This window comes from Cucumis sativus, chromosome 3 (assembly GCF_000004075.3).
Source record: "Cucumis sativus cultivar 9930 chromosome 3, Cucumber_9930_V3, whole genome shotgun sequence".
Classification (NCBI taxonomy): domain Eukaryota; kingdom Viridiplantae; phylum Streptophyta; class Magnoliopsida; order Cucurbitales; family Cucurbitaceae; genus Cucumis; species Cucumis sativus.
Window position 1 is genome coordinate 7764279 of NC_026657.2, and position 13340 is coordinate 7777618.

At 33.1% G+C, this 13340-nt stretch overlaps 3 protein-coding genes across 8 annotated transcripts; 2 read left to right on the top strand and 1 right to left on the bottom strand.

Moving 5' to 3' along the window:
- Positions 1-332: 332 nt before the first annotated feature.
- On the top strand, positions 333-5115 carry LOC101210732 (cytochrome P450 704C1). 2 transcript variants are annotated; one of them, XM_004133852.3, is made up of 5 exons: positions 333-1027; positions 2428-2715; positions 3344-3685; positions 4421-4621; positions 4698-5115. In XM_004133852.3, exons 1-5 carry the CDS (start codon positions 503-505, stop codon positions 4890-4892), a joined length of 1551 nt encoding a protein of 516 aa, XP_004133900.1. In that variant the 5' UTR covers positions 333-502; the 3' UTR covers positions 4893-5115. The 2 variants fall into 2 exon arrangements, with proteins under 2 accessions (XP_004133900.1, XP_011650782.1); XM_011652480.2 differs by having other exon boundaries at positions 3347-3685.
- Positions 5116-5721: 606 nt separating this feature from the next.
- On the top strand, positions 5722-8417 carry LOC101210975 (serine/threonine-protein kinase Aurora-3). Of its 5 annotated transcripts, none has more exons than XM_031882292.1 (6): positions 5722-5933; positions 6450-6650; positions 6916-7011; positions 7191-7405; positions 7886-7958; positions 8050-8417. In XM_031882292.1, the coding sequence occupies exons 1-6, from the start codon at positions 5808-5810 to the stop codon at positions 8152-8154; spliced, it is 816 nt and encodes a 271-aa protein (XP_031738152.1). In that variant the 5' UTR covers positions 5722-5807; the 3' UTR covers positions 8155-8417. The 5 variants fall into 5 exon arrangements, with proteins under 5 accessions (XP_031738152.1, XP_004133901.1, XP_031738154.1 ...); XM_004133853.3 differs by having other exon boundaries at positions 5724-5933; positions 6408-6650; positions 8050-8348; XM_031882294.1 differs by lacking the exon at positions 5722-5933 and adding an exon at positions 5940-6180 and having other exon boundaries at positions 6408-6650; positions 8050-8348.
- A 599-nt stretch (positions 8418-9016) lies between these two features.
- LOC101211224 (growth-regulating factor 9) lies at positions 9017-12578 on the bottom strand. The gene is made up of 4 exons (XM_004133854.3): positions 12364-12578; positions 11866-12237; positions 10007-10714; positions 9017-9823 (listed from the first exon to the last, which is right to left on the bottom strand). The coding sequence occupies exons 1-4, from the start codon at positions 12404-12406 to the stop codon at positions 9438-9440; spliced, it is 1509 nt and encodes a 502-aa protein (XP_004133902.1). The 5' UTR covers positions 12407-12578; the 3' UTR covers positions 9017-9437.
- Between the last annotated feature and the right edge of the window lie 762 nt (positions 12579-13340).

Sequence of the window (13340 nt, forward strand, 5' to 3'; positions counted from 1 at the left end):
ACTCGTGATCTTATAACATTTTGGTGTCACCATAGATCGAACCTATACTACTAATGTTGTAGTGTTAACGGTTTTGTATGTTACTAGGGAGATGTTATTAGATGAGGAGGGTGTGGTATGAAAAGTTGGAGGAGTAAACTTCACTCTCATCAAGAAATTTAGACAGTCTTATCATTTAAAAGAAGAACAATTTCAAATGTTTTTTCCGAATACAATAATTGGAAGATATATTGATATTTACAATAAAATTTTCCCAACTAAAAAACATAACTTTTATGTCAATTTGTAATATTTTAATTTTTCTTCTTAAGAAAAAAAAAATTAAAGTCTTTTCACTCTTTTCTCGGCTAACGACTGACTCTGATTCTTCTTCTTCATTAGTCGTCAAAAATCTCTCTAACATCTACTGCTCGGTGATTCTCTCCTTCAATCTCTCAATTTCTTCCCGTTTCCAACTCCACAATCGATTAGTTTCATCATATTCAAACCACAATCAAGCCATATGGAACTGATCAATTTCAATATCATCACCTTCTTCTCCATCCTTCTCTGCCTCTTATTCCTCTCCTTCTTCATTCTCCTCCTCAAAACCCTATCCGGAAAGTCCATAACCAACTCCGACTACTCACCGGTGTACGGCACCATCTACGGCCAGGCTTTCTACTTCAACAACCTGTACGATCATCTTACGGCGGTGGCGAAGCGGCACAGAACCTTCCGACTGATCGGAGCGTCGTACAGCGAGATATATACAGTGAATCCGAGAAACATCGAGCATATATTGAAGACAAAATTCGAGAAGTATATGAAAGGAAGTAAGGATCAAGAAGTGGGTGGGGATTTGTTCGGAGAGGGAATATTTGCGGTGGATGGAGAAAAGTGGAAGGAGCAGAGGAAATTGGCTAGCTATGAATTATCGACGAAGATTCTTAGGGATTTTAGCTGCTCTGTTTTTAGAAGAAATGCCGAAAAACTCGTCGGAATTATTTCGGAGTTCTCCACCATGGCGCGAGTCTTCGATGTGCAGGTAATACTCACTTTTTCAAATCACACGTGGATACACATGGAAACCGTAGCGCTATTTTCACACCACTAACCTAAATATTACAAAATATTACCAAATAGTTCATCATATTTTGAAAATATCTTTAAAATGTTTGTCATTTAAAATAATTTCACATAGAATTCATTTATCTCATTTAAATTAAAATAGTATTAAAAATTCATGTTGGAGAGGTAAAGAGAACACTTACTCGAAATAAATTTAAATTAAATTTAAATTTAGTATTTTTTTTATATCTTACATTTGATGTATGAATTAACTTATATGAATCTCGACTAATCTTTAAGAAGCAACTTACTTAATTATTTATTTTAGTAACGATTAGACGAGAGAGTTGATTATTTTAAAGCTTTCTTTTAAATTTAAATATATATTTTAAAAGTATTTTTTTAAAAAAAAGGAAAAAACTTATTTCCGTTTTAAAGTTGAAAGTTTGAAATAATTTTAACATAAATTACCAATATTTCTATCATTTACAATTTTAATTAAATAATTTTGGTAACAACATTTTCAAAGCATATAATCAAGAGGAACGGTAGAAAATAAAATATTTTGGAAAATCAAAGACAATGAATTTTGTTGAATTTGTTATTGATAATTATAATTGAAGACAATTTTAGTAATAATGATTAAGTATATAGAACATTTAAAAAAGTTAAAAATATAACAAAATATGAATTTTTATCCTTGATAGACTATGATTTATTTTATTAGTGATAGATCAATATTTTCAACGCAATCTAGTATTGATAGATTTGACAAATTTTGCTATATTTGTAAATTTTTAAAAATATTACTATATACTTAATTATTTTGAATTTAATGGTTATATTTGTAACTATTGTACAAATAATTTTTAAAAAAATTTAAAAATTTCTAATAATTGTGGGATTTTTAAACCATTTTTTAAAATAAAAAATACATAATAAAATTAATTTTGAATAAAAAATTTACCCGAGTGAGTATATATATATATATACACATCAGGTGATTCTTACTAAATTAAGTATGTACAAAAATAGAAGGAATAAAAAACAGTTGTATAATGAAAAATTCGATTCCATAAAATGGTATGCTGATATTTCAATCACATTTTCATTCCAAATCGTTACTGTATATCATTTCATGTCAAGCATTTCATGTCACGCATTTCATGTCACGGTTCTTGCCCAACGTTAATTATAACAAATAGGGAAAAATAAACACCAAATTTGTACGAAAACAGTACTTAAATGGATCAATCTCTTACATTTAATAAAAAAAAGGTCACTTTTTTATAATTTGTTTTTTTCAAAAACAGTTTTTGTTTTGATTGCATGATAAAACCCATCACTCTAAAGCCAGTCTTCCGCTTCTTTTGTTAGGATCTTCTAATGCGATGCTCTTTGGACTCCATTTTCAAAGTTGGCTTCGGTGTCGATTTGAACTGCGTGGAGGAACCAAGCAAAGCTGCAGGCAGGCGCGGGTTCATGGAGGCTTTCGATAATGCTAGCGCTCAGGTTTTTTGGCGCTTCATTGATCCTTTCTGGAAATTGAAAAGATTTCTCAACGTCGGTTCCGAAGCTTCGTTTAGGAACAACCTCAAAATAATCGATGCTTTTGTGCACCAGTTGATCAGTGCTAGGAGAAAATTGCTTCATCAACCAAATCTCGTAAGCTTCATTTCATTCTTTGAATATTTCAATCCGTAGATTTCCAGTGATTCTTTTTTATTTTTTTTAATGTTTGTAAAGTGATTGCGTACCTCTTTATCTCAATTTAATGATTGAATTTAGGCATGTTATTTGAGCTACTTTACTGAGTATGTTTTTGAAATTTGTGTCAAAATTTTCATGTTTGGCCCAGAAATTTGTAGAAAGTTCAATAAGTGTAAAATGTAGATCTATATTACTTGCGCGAAAGCCATTAGAGAAGCTTGTACACAGTATATTCTACTCTTATACCATATTAAACCATCATTGATCTCAAAAGCTTAAGCTCATGGGTTATGGTAATTTTAGTTACAATACTTCGACAATGTGTACGTGTCATGGAGCTATTTTGTAAAATTAGTTGATGGCAATTAGGATTATAAATGAAAAAGACTATCGTACTCGTAATATACTAGTTAAACTAAGCAATATGCTTGACGAACAATTTCTTAGTACAATGTTCGTAGAGAGGAAATGAATTGAAACAGCCGATTAGTCCAAAAGCTAAGTTGTGGTAACTAGTAGTGTAGGCATATCGAACTCTATGTTTTTGTTAACAAGCTTGCTGAATTTTGTTTGGAACTTGAAGAAGATTGACAAAGAGGACATACTTTCGAGGTTTCTGATGGAAAGTGAGAAGGATCCAACAAGAATGAATGATCAATATCTAAGAGATATAGTCCTGAATTTCATGTTGGCTGGCAGGGATACAAGTGCAGGAACTCTATCTTGGTTCTTCTATATGCTATGCAAGAACCCTTTAATACAGGAAAAAGTTGCAGAAGAAGTGAGCCAAATTGTTGGGGTTCAAGGGGAAGAAACTGACATACATTTGTTCATACAAAACTTAACTGATTCAGCTCTCGATAAAATGCACTATCTTCATGCAGCATTGACAGAGACTCTAAGGCTCTATCCTGCAGTCCCTGTTGTAAGTTCTCAAAAACTGAGATTTTCGCTAACGTGTAGATAATTAGTATAATTTAGTTAGTTACTGTTAGTTTAGTTCTAAAATTTTAGATTAATTAGTGTTTAATAGGCCGTTTAAACTCAATTAGTTTTTTGACTTATTTTTTTCAAGGCTATAAATAATCGCTTCAAGGATTGTACTGGGAGCATTTTTTTAATCATTTTAAAACTGAACTCTGCTCTTGGAGAATGATAGATTTTCCTTGTTTTTCCATGAATTTGGCCTAATCATGAAGTAAATTAAATGTTGTAGCCCAATGAGTATTTGCAACAGATAACTGTGTAGTTTGTGAGTTTTGTGGAATCTGCAAATCATGTTCTGTTGATTAGGATCTTCAGTTTCTTTTCTTTTTTAGAATTTGTTTGTTGTTGATTTAGACTAGTTTTAGAAGCATTATTATCTAGGATGTTTGAAAGTTATTTTGACAAATGGTTAAAATCAATTCAAAACATGTTTTAAGTAATCACTTCAAAGTTGTTCGGGACGAAAAATCACGTTTTAAAGTGTAAAATAAAACCATTGAATTGATTTTGAATGATTAAAGACATGTTTCAGTGTGATCTTGAACATACAAAAACGACTTTAACTACAAACATGCCCTTCACAAGCTACACGGTGTAATTTGTTATTCTTTAACCTATAGTTAAATGCCATCAAAATAACTATAGTAAGAAGATTTTGTGTTAAATCTGTTAGGATGGAAGGACTGCAGAAATAGACGACATTCTTCCTGATGGCTATAAACTAAGAAAAGGGGATGGAGTATACTACTTGGCCTATTCCATGGGCAGAATGCCTTGCCTTTGGGGAGAAGATGCTGAAGATTTTAAACCTGAGAGATGGCTTGAAAATGGAACTTTTCGACCTGAATCACCTTTCAAATTCATCGCATTCCATGTGAGTATTGATTTCATATTTAGTTATATATCGTAGTTATACTTTTACGTGCCTTTACTGAGCTTCTTCATCGTAGGCGGGTCCTCGAATGTGTTTGGGGAAGGACTTTGCTTATCGACAAATGAAGATAGTATCTGCTGCACTGCTTCAATTTTTTCGATTCAAGTTAGCCGATCCAACGAGGAATGTAACTTATAGGATCATGCTTACCCTTCACATAGATGGAGGGCTCCCACTTCTTGCACTACCGAGAGTAAGAAAATTTACATAAAGTACTGTCAAAAAAGTGTACAAGGTGAACGAACTACTTGGTAATGTGAAATCCAAGAATAATAAAATTACCTAATGTATTATGACAAAGTGTATATGGTACAAAGATTAGCTTGTAATGTGAATTGACTTGTCCTATGTGTAAGTGTATATATATTGAATAAGCTTTATGATTTAGATGATCGTGGAAAATGTATGAGCAAAATATTACAAAATTTTAGATATAATTATATCAATAATAGTCACTTTTAGATTTACTATTTATAATAGAAGATAGATATGAATTTTTTATTTTGATTCATTTTGTTATATTTAAAAATATCATTAGTTTTACTTAAAATTTACATACTTTTCTTTTTGACATAAATGAGTTTGATAAATTTTTTCAAAGGTAGATATGCCTATATCCTAAAGCGTTTTTTTGAACCCTAAATGGTGACTAGAATAGTCATTTAACAAAAAATAGAAAAAATCAAACTCGACTTTTTTGAAGTTATAGAAAATAATATTAATAAATGAATATTTTGAAATGGGCAATATTTGTAAATTCTAGATTTCATCTTTCTTATATTTGTTCACTCGAATCACACAAACATAATATATAAAAACGAGTTAGCCAATTAAGTAAAATTGTAAAATGAAATTACTAATAAACGTAGGAATTATAAAATGAAATTAGAATTATTTACGAATATAGTAAAATAAATTATTCATAAACTCTCATTTAAAATAATTACACATGAAACTGCTTACACGTCAATAATAGAAAGGAAACGCCAACTGTCGATGAAACGATGCGTTTAAGAAGGTAAGAGAGACACAGTATAAGAAATTCAAATTCATTCAACGTTCCCATTTCCCTCGCTTTGCTCCGTCTTCAGATTTCTAGCAACCGGAGTTCGACGGTGGCGATCCGATGAAATATTTGGCGAAGAACAATAACGAATCTCCAAAGCGACAATGGTCCTTGAAAGATTTCGACGTAGGAAAACCCCTCGGCAAAGGAAAATTCGGCAGGGTTTATCTAGCTAGAGAAGTCAGGGTTCGTTTTCCTTTCATCTCATCTTCTCTTTGATTTATTGAAATTTTCGTAAAAATTTTGTTGATTCTGGAACCCTAGACCTTCTGTACTTTGATTTTTTTATTTGATTGATTTTTGGATGGCTTTGGTTCGTTCTGGTCTACTTAATATCTTCTAAGTCTGAGCGGAATTTCGTCGTTTCTGGCCGCTTCTGATGGATGGAATTGTTGTGAGTTGATGTTTCCTCTCTTCCTTTCTGGTAAATCAAGTTGAGTGTATTAAATCGCCATTTCTGGAAATTATCGTAGCTACATATTGCTATCACTTCGCGATGACCTAACGGAGTGATTTTTCTTATTCTTTGTACCGAATAGCGATTGTATGATTGTTTTCATTAAAGTTCAACATGAATCTCTTTTGTAATTTCCTTTTCTGAACATAAGATTGTATATCTGGATGTTTGTTTAACCTTTGGAGCTCCGATTTGATTTCCAGAGCAAGTATATAGTAGCACTGAAGGTGATTTTTAGGGAACAGATGAAGAAGTACGGGATTCATCGTCAGTTAATGAGAGAGATGGAGATCCAGACCAGTCTTCGGCACCCCAACATCCTACGTCTCTACGGATGGTTTCATGATGCCGAACGGATTTTCATGATATTGGAATACGCTCACCGCGGTGAGCTTTATAGGGAACTTAGGAAAAATGGTCATCTCAGCGAGAAGCAAGCGGCCACTGTAATTTTCCTCTCTATAGCCTTATAAACTTTTATTTGAGGATAATGAAGTGAATGATATTAGAAGATTGAGCCAGAAGCAAAATCTTAGGAACTCATATCCCATAAACTTCAGTATTTTGCATGTTATAATTAGTCTTTTATTCTTTTTCACTTTGCAACTTCATATTTCACTGAGATAGAGGACACCGAGATCTTGCAGCCTAAACTTAGTCATTATCTATTGTTATCTGAGGGTTCTTTTATGTTTGTCTTGTGAACTTCAGTACATGTTAAGCCTCACACAAGCATTGGCATACTGCCATGAGAAGGATGTAATTCACAGGGACATTAAGCCAGAAAATTTGCTGCTTGATCACGAGGTATAAAACTCTCCTTCTTTTGTTATTCCACAGCTTAGAAAATGTTTCATTACATGATTCTTTTAAAACCTTAGTAAAACCCTTCTTCAATTATTGAAGTAGAATCAGGATTTCACTGCCCTTCGCCGATGAAAGAAAGAAGCCCATATTATATGTCTTTCTTAATATTGTAACTGTAGGGCCGGTTGAAAATTGGAGATTTTGGATGGGCTGTACAGTCAAGAAGCAAGAGATATACCATGTGTGGAACTCTGGATTATTTAGCCCCAGAAATGGTGGAGAATAAAGGTCATGACTTTGCCATAGATAATTGGACGATGGGCATCCTTTGCTATGAATTCCTTTATGGAGTCCCTCCATTTGAAGCTGAGAGTCAAAGTGACACGTTTCAAAGGTTAGGGACTTAATTTTCGAAAGCAGCGAAATTAGTTTCTTATCTTCGTTAAGGAGTGGCCACTGGTTTAAGCTATTATAAATACTAAACTAGTTTAGTCGTTGAACTTGAAAGTTTACGTCGATTTGGTTTTTAAAATCTTTAAAATATCTAATAGTTAATCCAGATTTCAACCTTATGTTTAATACTTTCATAAAGTTTGAAAAAAAATTATACGTCCTCGAGAAGATATCTATTAGGTACAAGTTAAAATTTATGTCTAATGAAAACCAGATCCAAGATGGTACATGAAATTAAAACAAAATTAAAAGTCGATGTTTATTAAACATAAAAGTTCAAGAACAAAGATTATGAATCAAATAGAAATCTCAAAGTTCAAGGAAAACTTGTAATCTAACTTATTCGTTTTCTTTTTTGTTCTCTTAGAATTGATTACAACATGATCAAAATTCTTAATAGTTGTATGTGCCATATATGCAGGATAAGGAAGGTTGAATTAAATTTTCCTTCGACTCCTCGTATTTCTACAGAAGCAAGGGATCTAATAGGCCGGGTTAGTAAAGTTGTTGATATTGATTGGTAGGATTAGGAGTAATATGCATTAATTTTGGTTAAGTTCTTAATGTTGTTATAATTATACGCAGCTATTGGTGAAGGATTCGTCTAAAAGACTTTCACTTCAGGAGATAGAGGAGCATCCATGGATAATCAAGAATGCAGATCCATCTGGTATTTGCAATACCAGGTAGAAACATCACCTCCTCATCACTTCACTTCTTAACTAATTGCTCTTAAATCACGCCTCCCTATATTAAAAAAATAGAGTTTGATTAAGATCAGTGTGTAATTTTCTAATATCATAGTATTCATGATTTAATAGTATTCATGATTTAACCGTAACGTTAAAAAAATGAGTTGCTAATTGCACTCCTCTTCGTACAAATGAGTTGCTAATTGCACTCCTCTTCGTACAGTCTTAGGCTAAAGGGTAAATGTTCCAATTTCCCTTTTCGTATTATTTTGATCATCTCATATCTTAACGAGTTAATTTTGCAAACATAGAATGTTACAAAAATTAGGTCGAAAAACAATTTTGTTTAGGTTACAAAACAGTAAACACATATTGTCGATTAAAACTTTAGATAGTTGTGTTGTCTCAAATCTTAACGTTTTACTTGTGCAAACGTAGAATATTACAATAATTAGGTTATAGTATCATTGGGAAAAAAAAAACTATTTCGTTTAAGTTACAAAAAAATGAACATATATAGTTGATTTAAACTGAAGTAGTTAAACACATCAGACGTTACATATGTGTGTATATATTCCAATAGTACAATAGGGGCATGGGATTCGATATCTCTCGATTGCAAATAAATATTATATCAAATGCAAAAAAAAACGTTGGATATCAGTAGTTAAGCTAAGCTTGCAAGCTTGTTTTTACGTTAGAACACGTGTATGTATACTTTTTAACAAATTTATTTGATATGAATTAATTTCTTTTAATAACATTAATTCTGAATATGAAAGATTTGGACAATTACCACAACCACTCTAAGTTGCAATATGAATTAAAATTTTTATTTAATCAGTTTTGCGACACAACCAAGCCATAAATTTCTTTAATTTAGTATAATAAAGTTACTTTGTCAAAATACACATAGCTCCATATTAAACACACATTAGGGTCTAAATTAAAATATATGTATATATATACACACTATATTCATAATCATATCCTCCATGAATGCCTGCAGCTGAGAAATGAGAAAGGTTACTTAAGAAAATTGGCATCATTTTTGTTTGTTAATCATCCAAAAGCAAAACATATTTTTGTAAAACCCTATGTCCAAACAAGAAAATTTGATTACTCAAACCATCACTCTTCTTTTTCCTCTAACACAAGATTTATCCAAAGTGAGTCTTGTTGTTTATGTGTTGAAATGGTACAAATCCGAAATGAAGAAACAGCAGAATTTGAAGTTATCCGTAGCCAAAGGATTCTGATTCATACCTTTTCGATGTTTTCTTAACCTGTGATTGTGGTGTCGGTAATGGTGGTCTCGCTGCTACTGCTGGCGTTGCTCCTTGCTTTGGTGGGTCTCTGTTTGTTGTCGACCTGGATGGACATTGAAAGATTTGTGTTCGGGGTTGCAGGTTCGAGTTTAGTGAGCGGAGTTGTTACCAAAGGTAGCATAGTGCCATAGGAAGCAACACAGGGAGCAAGAACGGGTGCATTTTGGATTGGCTTCAAATGCTTCTTTGAACCTCTGTGCATGTGTAGAGCACAATACTTCTGATCTGGAATAACATCTCTCCGGCATCGCCATTTCTTACCATCCGTTCGTCGACACCGTCCTGGTTCAAGTTCAAGGTTGATCTTACTGTCACATAATGAGCTGCTGCAACCAGGAACTGGGAAAAAAATAACACGGGATTCAGATCATCAAATACAATATGAAAAATTTGTATTCTACACCACGAACTAGAATGATTTTACTAATAAAAGTAGTCTTTATCAAATGGACTATGAGCAGTAAATATTGTGTCAAAAGTAATCTTCATCAAATGTTGGTTGCACAGTTCATTGTTAAAAACCTTGAAGAACACTGTTAGGAGAGAACCCAAGACTGGGAGATGCAATCTTCTGGATATTGGGATCGTTTCTTCCAGCGTTGTTACGGCTCTTGCTGCAATTGTCACGAAAATTCATATTGCAAATGTCTTTCAAGTCGGCTATATAGCCGGTGGAGATGCTGTTAGTAGCATTTGGATTTACACTGGGAACTGTTGTAATACATGTAGCCGTGGTGTTGGGGGCACTGGCAGGAACCATTCTGTTGGTTTTAGTTGCATCAGCACAGCTGGTAACAATGGCCGCTGTACCGTGCATGCTGCCAGTAATGGTTTCAGTAACTGATTTAGTACGAGTATCAGAAACGGTTTTGGGGCCAGGGACTGCAGCTTCCACAGGAAGAAAGGGAATGGCAGTGGTAAAATTACAACTTGAGTGATTTTTGGTTTTGATATTCCCACAAATGGTGGAGGTAGGAACATCAAGAGTACATCTAGCATCTCTGTCTGGAATATTGAGTTGAATTCTCTTCGATGGAGATTCATTTTCTGAAGCTTCCACAGGCTTTCTTGAACGCTGTCGGCCTCTATGCATGTGCCGCTCACAGTATTTCTGATGTGGAACAGTATTCCGGCTACATCTCCATTTCTTCCCATCAGTCCTCCTACATCTCCCTGGTTCAGGATCCATCATACTTCTGTAATCAAATCCCACAGGACTGAATCCTATAACTGCAGACAATTAATAAAGAGAAACAAAATTTACAAGCAAATTGAAAAAAGATTGGTTCAAAATGCAAAACCCCACTCATTCTGATCATTATCCATGTTTTCAAAACAGAAGAGCACCTCATTAGACAATTGAAATAAAATTATTCTGAAATTGCTCTTGTTGAATCCTCAAAAAACTCAGCTGTCCAACAAAGATGCCCTGCCCCCTAACCCAACACACACACTCCTATGGTAAGAGAATAATTTGGAGGGCAAATATGTATTTCCCCAGATGGTAGTATATTCAACTGATAATTCATTGTTGTCTCAGAGATACTGTAGAATCAATAGAGTCCAAGACTTGGATGTTTTATTGTGGCTATAATCTTACAAACAATAAAAATTAATAAATATCAACAATATAAACGTAAAGACAAAAAAAAAAAAAAACCCAAAGAGTATTCAATTTCCTAGTAAACAAAAAGTTCCATCCTAAGTCCAACCAATGGGTCACAGATAAAGGCTATGCCCAAACAAAATACCAAAACAATAAAACAAATACAACCGGTATGCATTGGCAAAAGGACAATGCACAAAAAGGTGATTTAGGCCGTTCGTCTCTGTTGAGATGTTTACATGAAACAAACCGCAGAGGCGGTAAGTTGACAAGACAAACACAGTTCAATCAACAAAAGAACATGACTAAATTCCAATTGAACAAGCACGAAATATTTTATCTTAATAACAATAATTCGCAGTTGTTCATTGAAACCTAACATCAGTGAAAAGAAATAGTTCTTACTTAATCAAGAATTTTCAGGCATGATTCTTGCATCAACATGATCATCAGAAATGGAAAAATAAATCTCATGCAAGATTTTAAAAAATAAAAAGAAATCGTTGCATTTGCTAGAATTACTTCACACGGAGATTTCCAGACGAACTCTTATTATCCAGATAGTACCTTGACAAATTCATTTAGACCGGATTTCATAATATATGAAATCTCCAGTATACCGGTCGTTTTCAAATTCAGAGCAACTAGACTGCAAAATCACAAATCGTGTTTGAAATGAAATACGAAACAGAAACCAGCATCAATATCTCCAATTAACACAGCAGCATGAAATTAGAAACAGTTTTAGTTATCTTAAAGAATTAAACTCGCTTACAGCTACGGTAGCTCTCGTAGATACCATTGATATTAGAGCCCAAGGTCCTGGCAGCACTCTTCCAAATTGGAACGAGAAGGTGCGTAGGAACACGGACACCAGCAGCCAGATACTTGTGAATAAGAACTTGCTGCTCAAGCTCCTGCAATTGGCCAGCCGTAAGAATCGACTCCCTCGACCGACGAACAATCGAGTTCCTCTCGTTTCGACTTCCCGCCGAATTCGTACCAATCTGAAGACCGAGATTAATCGACGGCAACACCGGAGTCGATACCTCGTCGTTTTCCGACTGATTAACCTCCTTTTTCACCTCCATCATCATCACGGCCGTCGCCACCTCATCTGCCTTCCGCAGCCTTAATAATCCTCTCCCTAAACATTCACAACGAGCACAAATAAGAAGCAGAAGAATAAAAAGGTATAGAACAACAAACAAAATACGTAACCAAAAATGGTGAGAATTGAAAAGAACAGAGAGAAAGAGAGAGAAAGAGATACCAGTTTCTGAAGAAGGAAAGCTCTGAAGTGGATGAACTTCCATAGGAATTTCGGAAACATGAGCTCGATTATCAAAGCATTGCTGCAGGATTTTAAATGCAATGAAGATGAACAAATTTTTCAAATCGGAAAAAGCCAAAAAACTAAAACCTCTCTCTCTCTCTCTCTCTCTTTCTATAGAGAGAAAACAGAGAGAAGAGAGTTAAAGCAGGTGGCAGAGTTTTCTGACATATTTCAGTCTTTTCTTCTTTTCTTAAAAAAAAGTTTTTTCATTTTGGTCCAATACTCTTCCTTATTCCATTTTTCATCAAATACCCTTCATTTTCCAATTTTTTTTATCTTTGCAAACTTATCCTTTCTTCCACTCATTTTAAGTCATTATTTTCATTTCTATATTTTTATTTTTAAATGATAAATTATAAAAATAAAAATATCTAATAAATTTTATCTTTTTAATTTACTAAATTTTTATATTTTTTAAAAAATACCTCTTAAAGTTTATTAAACTTTTAGTTTCCAACATTACAATAAATCTTCAATTTTTTTATTTCTTTTTGTAGTTTTTCAACGTTATTTACATTTTCACTCTAAATTTTTAAAACATTTATTTATTGTTTTTCTTTACAAAAAAGAAAAAAAAAGATTATTTATTCCATTTCTATCCAAATTAACATTAGCGACTCAATGTAAAATTTAATCAAAGTACAAAAACAAATATTCAATATTTAAAAATACAAATACTAAGATAAGTACATATATCAAAATAGAAATTTAAATTAAGTTTCTACCTAAATTTTGTCGTAGATTCTTATTATTTGTTTTTAATAAGGTGATTTAAATTTTGATTTTAAATGTTAAACTTGTTTTTTCCATCTTTACTAATAGTGTTTTTGGTATAATTGGGAGCATCAAATTTTAACAACACATCTTATAGTTATTAATACACCCAATTAATTCAAAATAATTGTAATTAATGA

Coding starts and splice junctions, on each gene's coding strand:
- LOC101210732 (XM_004133852.3), top strand. CDS start 503: ATGGAACTGATCAATTTCAATATCATCACCTTCTTCTCCATCCTTCTC. Junction 1,028..2,427: donor CGCGAGTCTTCGATGTGCAG/GTAATACTCACT, acceptor TTCTTTTGTTAG/GATCTTCTAATGCGATGCTC. Junction 3,686..4,420: donor TCTATCCTGCAGTCCCTGTT/GTAAGTTCTCAA, acceptor TAAATCTGTTAG/GATGGAAGGACTGCAGAAAT.
- LOC101211224 (XM_004133854.3), bottom strand. CDS start 12,406: ATGGAAGTTCATCCACTTCAGAGCTTTCCTTCTTCAGAAACTG. Junction 12,238..12,363: donor CTTTCCTTCTTCAGAAACTG/GTATCTCTTTCT, acceptor GTGAATGTTTAG/GGAGAGGATTATTAAGGCTG. Junction 10,715..11,865: donor CTACGAGAGCTACCGTAGCT/GTAAGCGAGTTT, acceptor AATTGTCTGCAG/TTATAGGATTCAGTCCTGTG.
- LOC101210975 (XM_004133853.3), top strand. CDS start 5,808: ATGAAATATTTGGCGAAGAACAATAACGAATCTCCAAAGCGACAATGG. Junction 6,651..6,915: donor GCGAGAAGCAAGCGGCCACT/GTAATTTTCCTC, acceptor TGTGAACTTCAG/TACATGTTAAGCCTCACACA. Junction 7,012..7,190: donor ATTTGCTGCTTGATCACGAG/GTATAAAACTCT, acceptor TTGTAACTGTAG/GGCCGGTTGAAAATTGGAGA.